We start from the raw sequence: 13,921 nt of genomic DNA on the forward strand, positions 1-13,921 counted from the left end.
AGTGAGCAACAGAGCATTTTAAAGCATTGTAAAGCACTAACTGCTTTTACAGCCACAAGGACACTGCAGTTCAGTTTGAATTCCACTTTCCTGGAAGAATTCTCCCGACTCACGTTTCTTTCATTACTGTTTGAGCTGTCACGAGCTTGACAGCCTTTCAAACCTCAGAGTACGCAAACACTGAGTAAAGTTTTCAATGCATGCAGTTCGTACACAAGAAGCCACTTTCTCAAGGGATCATGGGGACCTCCGCATTAGAAACACTCCTACTCTCTCAAGTCCAGCGCCTGCCCTGACCTCTGCAGTCTCTCTATGTCCAGTTGAGTGGTCCTCGCTGCTGCCTTGTGGTGCTCACTTCAATTACATGAAGTAAATTTAACACAGCAGGCAATTCTTTGGAACAAAGATTTTAATTACACTCTGGTCCTCGCAGTTATGCAGACCTCTAGTTATCTTTATTAACAGACACTAAATAATGTTGCATCATTTGAATGCTAGCCAATGTGTGTCAACGGATAGAGGCCCCGGGAAGGTGGGCCTGGGAGATACCAGCAAGTAGGCAAGGCCTTGGTAAGGCTGACAGACACTCCCAGTATGACCGAGAGCACAGCTGCTGTGACAACATCAGGTGAGTGAATATTTTCAGCTTGATGATATTTTATTCTCGATGACTTATTTAAACTATGAATCGCCCCAATGCTGGTTTTCTTACTTCACTGAACCAATGACTGAGCAGTACATTTCGTTTCAGTCTGGAGGATGCGTTTAAATAGGATTCAGCCAGGGACAGGAGTGGCACACTGCAGCCCACAACCATTTGTGCCTGAATAGCAGTTCCCCAGTCTAAGAAATGCCTTTGATTCTAAGCCTAGATAGCAGTAAACTTGTATCAAGTGTAAGTAATATCGTTACATAAATAAGCATGTTACTTTGCTTGGGGCTATGAAGAGACTTATTTCTAAGCTAAGGTTAACTAGTGAAGGTTAGGGTAGACTTATGCCCTTTCTTTTTCAAAACTAGGATAGCCAGTTTCTCCTGCTGAGAGGAGACAAGCTGTCAGCATGAAACTGCGAGGGGTTTCTCTTTGTGGAACTGTTACCACTGCTACTAAGACAACAACAACAAAAACAACAATAACCACAAAGACCTTTCTAATTGCTCTATGGCTGGGCTGAATCCAAAGTAGTATGTTTTTAAAATAAATTAATATAATTTAATTTATTAAAATAATTAAAGTAATTAATTACATTTTTAATTTAAATTTTTTAAAGTTTAATCTAATTTTAAATTTAGATTTAAATTTTAAAAATTATTAAGATAAATTGATATCATAAAATAAATATAAAATAAAATAAATATGTTAATAAAATAAAATATTTTAAAGTAGCCTTACTTTTGGCCTCCTGAGGATATTTTAAGCCATGTTCTCTCAAACACAGTGAGTGACTCTGTGTTAGAAACACACAGCCCAGGCAGTGGGGTGAAGCGTATTTCATCCATGGCACAGCTACGGCCTGAGTCAGGGTGGACAGCAGAGAAGTGCTGAGCTCTCTGTAGGACACTGGGTGAGATTCAGACTCCCTGGCAGAGGGGATGAGGCAAGCGTTAGAAACACGGGCACAAGAAACAGTAGAAGTGAGTTCAAATCTAAGTCTGGTATACCCGAGGCAAATCATTGGCCCTATCTTGGCCTCATCTATAAAATGCAGGCAATACTGATACTGATCTCGTAGATAACCGCATAAGGGCTGAGCTAAGTACCATTAAAATAGGTGCTCGCTATGGTAGCCATGACTGGACACGTGGCGGAATAGTAGTACTCCATGAGGTGTCTGTATCATGTGAGGTCCCTGGCTGCCTTTGTATTTCAGTCCACACAACTAGAGCTGCGATCAGCAGAACATGTGGATATCAGGTATCTTTGGGGTGCTCATTTCACACCCTTTCAATATATAGCCACGGATAGAATGACTGTGTAATATGTTTGGGGTCTCCACAATGTCGGGACAGTGACTTCTTTATAAAGGTTACGTTTATTCCACATCCTCAGAACTTTTTTTCCTTTTTTAAAGAATACCTGTTGCAGCTGGGGAGCATGCTGCGATCCCAGCACTCAGAGGCAGAGGCAGGAGGATCTCTGTGTGTCTGGTCTACATAGCATGACCTGTGTCAAAGCGAAAAGCTGGCAAGATGGCTTTATAACTCAGAGTCCTTGTTCTCTTGCTGAGGCCCTGAGTTCTGTTCCCAGATCCTCCAGAGCAGCTTACAACCATTGCAGCTCCAGTCTTAAGGAGTCTGATGCCTTTTGGGGGCTCCACCAGCACCAGGCACACACAAGGTGCACATACACACATGCAGCCAAACACTCATACCCATAAAACAGAACTAGATAAATCTTTTACAAGTAGCGATTCCAACTGGAGTAAGCCAGCAATTCCCTGGCGGGACTAGCATCCGTTCACACACCGTTGGCCTCTTCTATGTTTATAGGAAGGATCTGTTCGGATCTTTTCCCTGGGTTTACCAATTTCCCCTTGTTTTTGAGGTGTGTTCTGCATTGTGACCTTCTGCCAGACAAACAGTTGACTAATCTTATGCCACTCTGCAGGCTGTGGGAATCATATTTAGCATAACTTTCCTGATTTTTCTTTACAGGTCATTCTCTTACAACCACCTTCCATATATCGTCAAGTCAACATTTCCAAGAAGACCATTCACCATCATTGTCAGGATCGGGTAGGACCTATAAAACATAAGTGCATTACACATTTCCATAGTGAGGAGCACTTGTTGTTCTTGAAAACTAGCGTTTCCAGAACCCACATAGCAGCTCACAGCTGTCTGTAACTCTAGCTCTAGAGGATCTCCTGCCACTGCTGCCTCCCACAGGCACCAGGTACATAAAGGGGTATACACACACACACACACACACACACACACACACACACACAGAGAGAGAGAGAGAGAGAGAGAGAGAGAGAGAGAGAGAGAGAGAGAGAAGCAAACACTCATCCCCATAAAATAAAAATCAATAAATGTGTTTTTAAAAAGTAACCATTGTAACTGGAGGTGAGATGGCAGTCCCCTGTGGGCTGTGGGAAGCATTTTATCTAACTTCTTTCTTTTCTGTATAGATTCTCTTCTTCACATAACCACTCCTGTGGTGGCTTCAACTGTAGGTAACCCACATCAGCATTCAGCAACAATGTCAACATCAGGTAGGTTCTGCATTTTTGCATAATAGGTTTGTAGCCATTAGTATTTTATCTGAATCCCTAGTAAGATGTATATGCAATGTCTTCTGGGGTTAATGAACTGACATTAAAAAACAAATCAAACAGACACTCCCGTGGTTGTCTCTGGGGATAGGTTCCTGAATCTCTTGTCCCTGAGGATTTTTCCTAAGCAGAAATTTTTCTGCAAAGAGAATCAGTCACATCGTACACTGAAGAAACATTTAAAAGATTTAGAAAATCAAGATGAATGAACACAACTGCTGCGTCTTAGGAAGCCTATACTGAGAGGCGCTTGCACCACGGTGGAGAAGACGCGTGACAATGGTCACTGTGCTGTGGTCGTTAGAATCAGCTTAGAGGCTCCTGGTGAAGCAGCAGAGGACCGAGCAAGGAGTCACAGTGGTCATGTCAGGCAGGGCTTGGTGTCACTCTCTCCTTTTAGTGTTTCAGTGAGTTTGTCTCTACTGTGAGGTAGATATTCATCCTCATACCTTCTGTAACTAAAAGTATCAAAAATGGCTGTAATAAAACCCCAGGCCACCCCTCTGCTTGAACCATAACATAATGAGGTGGTGTTTGGGCCAATGCCTAATTCATAGCCGTCAATGTCCCTTGCCCCAAGTATTGCCTAGCTTTCCCCAAGTTTCCTTGCCCCATGAGCACCTCAGCAAAGCTCTGTGAGAGGAGATCTAGACCTTATCTCCTCCTCAGACATGTCCTGAGATGTTTTAGATCAGGCTCAAGTTCAGCAGCTGGCCTGAACCTCCTCTAAGGTGTATAGAACAAAAACACTGGCCAATTTAAACAATGAACTTGACAGAATTCAGGAAAACAACCCACTCAATTCAAGGAAGAATAATTTAGTTCCTGGTAATGTGTGTGGATATAAGTAAAAGGGGGTTTGCTGTCTTTCTTCCAGTAAGGGTGAAAAGAGACATCTTCATTGAGTAGCACTAGCCTTAGCATCACTTTGTCAACATTTCCTAGCAGTTCCCATGCAGGTAGCAAGCATACATGCTCAGTGCTGTTACCAATCTGTTGGCCTTCTCCATCCAAGGCTACAAAGGCAGGTGTCCTAACTTCACAGAAACTATCTCCAAAGAGAATTGCCTTCTATTGGTTTTTGTTGAACAGGGTTGCGATGTATATTTAAACACTGTGTATTTGTTCAAAGAAAATGAGACTTTGTAAGGAGTTTTTACTGAATCCTGACCCAAGCCCCAATCAATTTTTCTACCAGTTCTGTGCAGTCAGTATTCCATTTGCAGATGAAAATCAAACTGGGAATTTGAAATATTTTGAAAACTTACCTGAAGCCAGTGAGCAGAGACATTGCAGTGCAAATCTGGGCAGTTTTAATACAGTATCCTCACAATTAACCAATGTCCTACCACCACCACCCCCAAAAAACAGTCACTTAATTTTTTTATCAGCATGAGATGTGCCTGAGATAATGTTCACCGTGACTCCTTCTTAGGTGTTTGCTCCACACATAGTGATGTGTATTTATCACCATGGTCTGGCTTCAGAACATTTCATTATTCCAAAATGCAGTCAGGCTCATTTTCAGTCACTCCCCACCCCCATGCCCGCAGCACCATAGTAACGACTAAGTTTCTTTCTGATATGAAGAAAATGTACTTTGCAGTGTGCCGATCCAGGTTATTGAAAATAAGATTTTCCCTTCTGGATCGAAACCCTGTGCCACTGATCTTTGTGTCTGTCCACTAGGGCAACAGCACACTCTAAACACTGCAGTTTTTCTTTTTGTTTGTCTTTGTTTTGTTTTGTTTGTTTGTTTTTGTCGTGAGTTTTGAACTCAGGAAGTTTGAATCTTCAGACTGTGTTCTTGAGTACTGTTTTAGCTGTTTGGATCTCTTAATTCCATGGGTATTTCAGGATCAGTTTTCCTATTCTGTTGAAACACTGAACGCACGTGCTCAATGTGGTCAGCATTGATACAATGTATGCACTATTCATAATCTCACTATACAGTGGTGAAAGATACAGAGACAATTGGCCAAAGTGGCCTGGTGTGGAGTTATTTGCATTTAGGTAATTACACCCCAGCCAAGGAGCTTGATGAATATGCTGTGACGGTTTTCTTTCTCACACCCAACTGAATTCCAGACTTGGGTCCTCCTTCCTCTTACGATGTGAATGTGTTCTGCTTCTTTTCCCCGCTAACTGAAGCCATTAGTGAAGGCTGATTGTCTTCCTTGTGAGTACAGCTATTAAGCTGCCTCTAAACCCATAAGACAACCCTGTTAACATTTTACTCTTTTGTAACTCGGATTACATTTTTTAATCTAAGAGCAACTCTTTGATATGGCCAGTCACATTGTGATTATACTCAATATTCAATATGATAGAAGTTAAATTGAAAATACAAAACAAGACAAATACAGCAATCTATTTGAGGTCACCTGGACAATGGATGGTGATGCTGAGGTTTGTAGCTCACTAGAAAAAAAAATATATTGTACAGGTTCCCTCTTTGTCTTCCTTCCTGAGCAGAAATTCAAAATCCTTCTGTCAGGCAATGAAAGAGTGCTCCTACTTTGCAAGGAAATGAGAGCAGGCATAATGACAAAGCAGACGCTCATTTATTTATGGGAGAATTAGAAGTAAACGTAATCATTTGTGATTGCAAGTCAGATGGACTGCATATTTTTCTGGACCTGTCACAATTGAAGAAACCTGTTAAAATGTCCTACCGTATTTCTGTCAGGTTTCCCCTGCTGTTCCCAGTCCATGCTCGGTGTTCAGGAGCTATAATCCCCCATATTTACATAAGCATCATTTTCAATGTGCCCTTTATGCAGATAGCCCTCCTAATCCTTTTCAAGATCAGGTGCTTGCTACCAAGCTTAACACCCTAAAATTGATCCCCAGAATCCACACCGTGTACATAAATAAATAAAGCAAATGTGTTGAAAGTATGAAGTATATTCACATTTATTTGCTCTTACCCTCTCTTACATATGAAAAGCCATTTAGCCTATTCATTGTTACACTGGGCATCTTTATGTCTTAATTGATCATACAGGAGACTGATAAAGTTGTACATGAACCAAATGGCCAGTGGCTTATACGTGCCTTGAGTAAACTTCCGGTGTCTCATGAGCTATAGATTCCCTCAGTTCTGTGACAGTGAAGTATTCATAGACGAGACAGCTAGGCAGAGCCATCTCAAAATATAATGGGAAGTTCATGGCTCACTAGTGTAGGCATGCCACATCTTGATTGAATAATGGAACTGTCTCAAAGGATCTAAGAACCCTGATAACATAGCCAAAGAGGCTCATTAGAGAAATATGGGGTACAAGGAACTATACATAGCCTGTGGGCTTTGAACAACCTGCAACTTAAGAGTGGCCTTTATTTTTTTTAAGTGCTTAAGACAACAATAAAAGAAAAAAGACAACAATAAAAGAACATTTGACAGCATGTGAATGTTCTGTGAGCTCGGCCTTTTCTGTCCATCTATCCTGACTGGAGTACAGCCAAATCCTCTCCTTACACCCTGTCTGCCTGCTTTTGCACAAGAACAATCTAAATTGACAGTTCTTCACTAAAGGCAATGTTCGCCAGTGATAAGGACTCTGGAAGGAGGGCTGGCTTGTTGGTAAGAGGGCTGCTTATCCAGAACATTCTCAGCTATAAGGATGGGTTCCCTCACGAAGCTCTGTATCCACCCTCTCCCTGCATGAGGTTGATAGTGGTTTTTCATCCACTGAGCCTGTAATGTAGGATAAAGTCCACACTGTGTGGAGCCTGCCTAACCCTGGAGCCTATCCCTCCACTGCTCTATCCCTTTCCTCTCCTGAACTATGAAGGAGCTATGTGGGCACCTGTAGTGCCCACAACTTGTAATGGTGTCTTGAATTCTAGAGCATCTGTGATACTATTGATTCTATACCTAAACCTCCATGCAGTCTAAGTCTGGTGACATACATTTATGCTGTCTGACTCTGTGTCTGTGCTGTGTGGACGTCTGAAGCTGGGGCCAATAGGTGTTGGATGAAGTTGGCTTCTCTGTGTGGACGTCTGAAGCTGGGGCCAATCGGTGTTGGATGAAATTGGCTTCTGCTGAGTTCTTTCTGATGCACCTGGTTACTCCATGTTTATTCTATCTCTCAACTTCTGTTTTGCACAGCTATTAATGTCACACCTCATCACACGGCCCCTACTGAAGTGACTGCTGTGTTCGAAGAACACCCTGTCTCCCCCCCCATTGGAGGTTTGTTATACTTTCATTAGTTGCCCTGGAGTCTGTGTTGTGATGGAGATAGGATCAGACGGATGACATGATGACTGTAGGGAAACTGACTAACACTGAGAAATGCAAGCTAAGTGGACAGGTTCCCCCTGTGCAGGGGCTCTTGACTTGGAATAGTGCACAGAAATAACTCTGTATCAGAGAAATTACTGTGAATCAAAAACCAAACCAAACAAAACAAAAAGCCTGGGAACATGCCCAAATGATAAATGTGACCATAAAATGGGGAGTGGGGTGAAAAATAAAGGGAGCCAGGAGTGAGCCCGAAGGCCATAAAGAGTCTGGAGAAAACCAAATGATCTCACCTGAGCTGACCCTGCTCCCCTACAGACCTCGAATCATTACTAATGGGGCCTCCATGCCATTAATCTTAAAAGGAAGCCAGTCCCCCACAGTGTTTCTCCACAGATTACTTAGAGGTAGGTAAGAGAGCGGGCCCAGTGACAGACAGATCCCAGTGCCTGCAAAATGATAGCCTGTAAGCCAGTTGGGTGATAAGATAAGGGGTGGGCCTGTAGTACATTCGCTTGAGCGATCTCTCTCCCTCCCTTCCTACCTCTCCCGCTGGTCTAGTTTTATAGAAGGAAGAACACAATTTCACAAAACCTGGTTCAAAGTAAGGAGGTTAGTGGTCTTCTGTGAGTGGTGTTTAGGGAAGGCACATTTACAGTAGAGCCTGAGAAAGTCTCAGTGTGGCTGCAGGATCCTAAGTAAGATGGCATTATTAGGAAGGGTCTCCTGAGATGAATGGAAGCAATGACTTTCAAAAGCCAAGGGAGAAAAATAAGGCCAAGTGTGTAGAACTAATTATCTCACTCATGGCTATGATTAACAGTCTCAACCTCAGCATGAAGACAAAATGACAATGTCAGCTGGGACCCAGTTAGATCCTATGTGGACACACAGTGCTACATGACAAAAATTCTATAAATGACAGCTGACTAGGGGACAGGCACTGTTCATTTTCATACCTTAGTTAATAGATTCTAACAACAACTCAGAGACATAAAAGTTATAATTCTTATTTTCTCTGAAAAAAAAAAACAAACAAAGAAACCACAACCTGCAAAGCACAGAGAAGTTGAGCAATGTGCTTAAGAACTTACATAAGTGGAAGGCATCCCTGATTCAACCAAGGCCAACAGGCTCAGCACCAAAGAATGAAGAGACAAGCTTTGATGAACCTTTAGGTTTTGGATAAATTTTGCCACCTTCCAGAATTCTCAGTCCTGGAAAGTACCAAAATACATTCAATGTCTTGGCTGTGTGATACCATGTCATATGAAACAATTATCCCAGGGGAGAGTCTGTGCAGTGAGAGGCATGGAGATAGCACATCTACAGCTGCAAATACAAAGCAGAGGGAGCCATTAAGACGTGACACAAGTGACTACTAAAGCCTGTCACCAACACTGAATTCCCTCCAGCTAGGCTCACCCTCCCTATATCCTCATCAAAGAGTTCCACCACCAAGAAGCAAGTGTTCAAACACTCATCTGAACCAAAAAATGGACAAGGAAAACAGATCCTTTTGGCACTGAACAGCCAAGCTGGCGTGCTCTTCCTTGGAGAAGGCTGTGCCCCATCCCCAGCATTCCTCAATTTCCTATAGTTCTCTCAAAACAGAGTCAGCATCGTATGGCCTGAACAAGTTATATTTAGGAATATATACGTATATATGTATATACAAATAAATATGTGTATGCAATAACAGTTTTTTTAAATAACAAGACCATAAATTTGAAGGCAGTGGGGAGGGGTCCATGGGAGATTTGAGAGAGAAGAAATGGAAGGGAGAAATGTAATTAAATTTCAATCTCAAAAGGAAAAGACAAAGCAGGGGGAAGGAGGGGGAAACTGAGAAAGGGGATAACATTTTAAATATAAATAAAGAAAATATTCAATAAGAAAGAAAAAAAGAAAATAAGAAACCCTGTACTACCAAAAGGTTTTTGTTTTGTTTTGTTTTGTTTTGTTTTGTTTTGTTTTGTTTTGTTTTGTTTTGTTGCAAAGGCATACCCCACTAATTCTGACTTACTTTGAAAACTTGATTTTTCAGGAATGCCGTCACCAATTGAACACGATTTTCCTGCACTAGGTATGTTGATATGTGTTGATGAAATGTCAACCATCACACTTTTAAGTTGTAGGGTTTCAGTTTCAAATATGTAATAATTGACAAAGTTTCATGTTTAAAAGAGGATATATGTCATTAACATTAGTAACAAAAGCAAATGTTCCTGATTTTGAAGGAATAATTTTTTAAACCTTGGATATAGGAATGGATAATTTGATTTTTTTCCTGTTATATTTTTGTAATTTTTTAAATCAACTATAAACTTCTGAGAAAAAAAATCTCTTCATTTATTAAACAAACAAACAAACAAACAAAAAACGGAGTCTTCCTTTTTCTGCTAATTAGTTGACATAATATCAAAAATACCGAGAAAGCATTCCTGACTCAGTCCTGATTCACCTTCAGCCACGTCTTTAAAACCTCCACTGCGAGTAGGATCATGCCCGCTGCCCTTGAAGGTGCTGAGGACTTCACTGTGCGCTATGTCATTACCCTGTAACTTTCAACTCTGTCGTACTACTTGACCAGTGTTCTCATTTAATTTGTGAGAAAGACGGATTGTAGACCTTCACCACAATCTCACTAGAAATATCTGATTCAAGGAAAAGGCTGTGTAACACATGTAGGAAGGGACACTACACCTTTAAAAGCTACTTTTGCTCTTAAAGTCAATAATCTGTATTAAAGACATAATTTGCCAGATGAATGTGTCAATTTACTGGAATGTCTAGCCTGCATTCCGTTTATTTCATTGATCTGCACTATAAATATACTGCAAAAATGAGAAGTCCTTCCAACTTACTTAATTTAAAACACTTTATTCACAATATGCCAAAGTTTGCCTACGTATTCGTCCTTGTATCAGCGAGTGTACAGGAAATGTGCCGTAACATGTGAAAAAGCTCAGAAAACGGTGCTTTTAACTGTTGCTGACTGTGTAACTCAGCATCAGTAGACTTAATTTACTCATTTGTAAGCTATTTGTGTAACTTCTCTTCCAAACCTGTGATTCTATGATCCATTTCATACTCTTTGATACATTAAAATGTTGTTTTCTCTAGTAATGTTAAAACCATCAAGAGTTTGTGGTGTTTCCCCACCAATGCAGAATATCCACAGACTCTTGACTGTGATTAATGCCTGCAAACATTGAACTTTGGCCTCAGAACTCTGAGGTCCTGGTCAGAAGTTAACTCACTGTGTGACTCAGAAACAGAAAGTTCCAGAATCCTACAAGAATACTGTCAAAATCCAACATTTTTGAAGATTAAATGTACACAAAATCATGAAATATTAATGCATTTTCTATAAACAGGTAAGATTATATCACCCTGTTCAGTTTTTCAAATAACACAGTTCATTTTGCGTTTTCTTTGCTTTTTGTCTTCCATAGTGATGATACTCATAATTTTGGGCGCGATGGCAGGGATTATCGGAACTATCCTTCTCATCTATTACTTTATCAGCCGAATGACAAAGGTAAGAGTTACCTGTTGCATCTCAAGTGCCAGTGTGAACAAGCTTGGGGGCATGTTCTTCTGCATATAACTGAACACACAGAGGAAGAGAATCTTATAAAACTCCACCCTCTTAAACTGGACACAGAAAGACATGGAATCCTTCACTGAACTGTCTTGCATTTGCCAAATTTAAGATGACTCTTGCCTATAAATTTATTCTCCATGCCTCCAATGTAAGGTTCCACAAAGTTCTTGCCTAATATGGTTTAGTATATTTTGATGGCTAGAGAGGAGCCAGTCAGATTTCTACTTTAATTTGTGTATAAAATATTTAAGACAATATGTCATGCTTAAGATACATTTAGAACTTTTACTTATTTCATTTTTAAGATTTATATTTTAATTGTGTGCATGTGCACATATGCGTGTGTTTGCATTAGTTTGTGTGTCTGTGTGCATGAGTTTATATGTGTGTTTGTGTGAGTTATGTATGTATTTCAGGAATTTGTGCATGTGTTTGCATGCCTGTGTGTGTGTGTATGTGTGTGTGTGTGTGTGTGTGTGTGAGTTTATGTGTACCATGTTTATGCAGCTGCCTCCAGAGGCCAGAAGTCATCAAATCCCCTAGAACTGGTTGTAAGTAGCCCAGTATGGGTGCTGGAAACTGAATCTTGGTCCTTTGCAAGAGCAGTTAACTGATCCAAACCACTGAATAGTCTTTTCAGCCACACCTCCTCTTATTTCTATTCCCATTGTTTCTGAAATAAATTATCAAAAATTCATCCATGATTTTTCACTGTGTGACTTTTTAATAATAAAGCTATTTTAAAATACATACTATAAGACTGTACTTTCAGGGGTTATTTCTATAATTTGTTAAGTACATACTGCACAGCTTTCTAAAGCACATAAACATCTACCTAAGACATTTAAGACCCAAAACCTGTGTGTGTGTGTGTGTGTATTCCTGATGCTGCCACTGGATCTGTAATGCTAGGTCCTATGTCCTGAACACCAAGTCACATAAGGTTGACAGCTGCGCACTTTGCATCCATCTTTCTCTCTCTCTCTCTCTCTCTCTCTCTCTCTCTCTCTCTCTCTCTCTCTCTCTCTCACTGTAAAAAAGTTACTTTCTGAGAAAACATGTGAAAATGAAATTCTCTCTTAGCTGATATTCAAACCCTGAAATTCCTGGCTGGAAAAACTCATAGAATAGGCTCTCTTTGTATACAAAAGAATTTGGATCTGGCCAACATGACTCAGGAATCATACTTCATTCATTTTTTATTTTATTTCCATTTTCAGTATTCACTAGAACAGAGAATATGGAAAAATCAGTCTATAGGATAATATGACCCTTGTTGAATTGAATACTATTTAGAAATGCAGATATAAATTTAAATCAGTGAGTTGGACATGGTGGTACATGCCTTTAATCCCAACACTTGGGACGCAGAGGCAGATGAATCTCTATAAGTTTGAGGCCATCCTAGACTACAGAGAAGGCTCTAAAATAGTCTGGGCTACTTAGTGACAACAAATACAAAACAGAATTTAAACCAGTGTTCATATGTGTCTATGAACCAGGGACTTTCCCAATATAATTAAACTACACAATGTTTAACCAAAAGTAAAGGGTTTTAGAAAAAATGTTTCATTTGAAACATTTTTATTTTCAGGGTATCTTTAACTTAAAACACAGTGGTGATAGTTTTTTGTCTTTTATTTCTAGAAAAGTTCAGTTGACATCCAATCTCCTGAGGGTGGTGACAACAGTGTGCCTTTGAGTTCTATTGAGCAGGTTGGTATTGATGTCTGTATTGTCGTTTGCATGGGGGGAACAGAAAGGGATTGGTAGATTCTGTCTTTCGGAGTCATAGGGTAGAAGAGTACCTGCATTTGCCAATGCTACATTTATAAGCCTGATTTTATTTTTAATGTGAGAATTGCTGTGGCTTAAAGAGTCTCTCCTAGTTACTTCTTAGTTCCCAGCCTGCAAAGGATGCACCTAAGAGACTCAGCAGTGATTAGGATATGATGCTCCAGCTGTGGAGACAGCCAGCTTCCAAACTTCCACCCCACTCCATAGCTGTAAAACCTTGTGAAAGTTGCCCTTCTTTTCCCAGCACATAGGAGGCTGTGGATTGGAGGAAGGAAGATTGTGGACTGGAGGATAGATGGCCTGGGCTATGATGTGGGAGCTACAAGGAGCACACATGCCTGTTAGGTGTTATCAGCACTTTAGACTTCATTCCTAAGTGAGCTCCTTACACCCTGTAGCAAGGCTGGACTCCTGATCCCACTTCCTTATGCAGGTGCTAACTTGGTACACACATGGAAGATTGCAGGGACATTTGTTCATCTAGAAGAATATTGCCCCAGGGTCATTGTCTGTTTAAAGAGAATTTATTACCAACCTTAAAGATGGGGAATAAGTCAAGTGTGGTGCCACACACCTTTAATCCCAGCACTTGTGAAGCAATGGCAGGTGAATTTCTGTAAATTTAAGGCTGGGCTAGTCTACATAGTGAGTTTCAGGACAGCCAGTGTGTGTAGAGAGGTCCTATCACAAAGAAAAAAAGAAAAGTGGGAGATTTTACATCTTAAAAAGAAAGTGTCAGGCCCAGTGAAGGTGGCACATTGCATTTAATCCCACTACTCTGAAGGCAGATGCAGGGAATCTCTGTGAGTTCAAGGCCAGCATGGTCTTAAGAGTGAGTTCAAGGACAGTCAGGGTTACACAGATAAACCCTGTCTGGAAAAGCCAAAAAAAAGAAAAAAGGAAGAAGGATCAAAGGGGAGGAAGAACCAAGAATCTCCCTTGATATTGATGATTCCTTGATGGATTACAAAAGATAATTTCATA

At 40.6% G+C, this 13,921-nt stretch overlaps 1 protein-coding gene across 1 annotated transcript in view; it reads left to right on the plus strand.

The window, feature by feature from the left end:
* Positions 1-321: 321 nt before the first annotated feature.
* The window catches only part of Gypa (glycophorin A (MNS blood group)), a 16,798-nt gene continuing 3,198 nt past the window's right edge, over positions 322-13,921 (plus strand). Inside the window, exons 1-7 of the mRNA XM_021170978.1 lie at positions 322-628; positions 2,656-2,736; positions 3,135-3,218; positions 7,396-7,479; positions 9,578-9,616; positions 10,989-11,074; positions 12,788-12,856. Of these exons, the coding sequence (XP_021026637.1) occupies positions 595-628; positions 2,656-2,736; positions 3,135-3,218; positions 7,396-7,479; positions 9,578-9,616; positions 10,989-11,074; positions 12,788-12,856 (477 nt within the window). The 5' untranslated portion in view covers positions 322-594. The remainder of the gene's footprint in view (positions 629-2,655; positions 2,737-3,134; positions 3,219-7,395; positions 7,480-9,577; positions 9,617-10,988; positions 11,075-12,787; positions 12,857-13,921) is intronic.

This window comes from Mus caroli, chromosome 8 (genome assembly GCF_900094665.2).
Source record: "Mus caroli chromosome 8, CAROLI_EIJ_v1.1, whole genome shotgun sequence".
Classification (NCBI taxonomy): domain Eukaryota; kingdom Metazoa; phylum Chordata; class Mammalia; order Rodentia; family Muridae; genus Mus; species Mus caroli.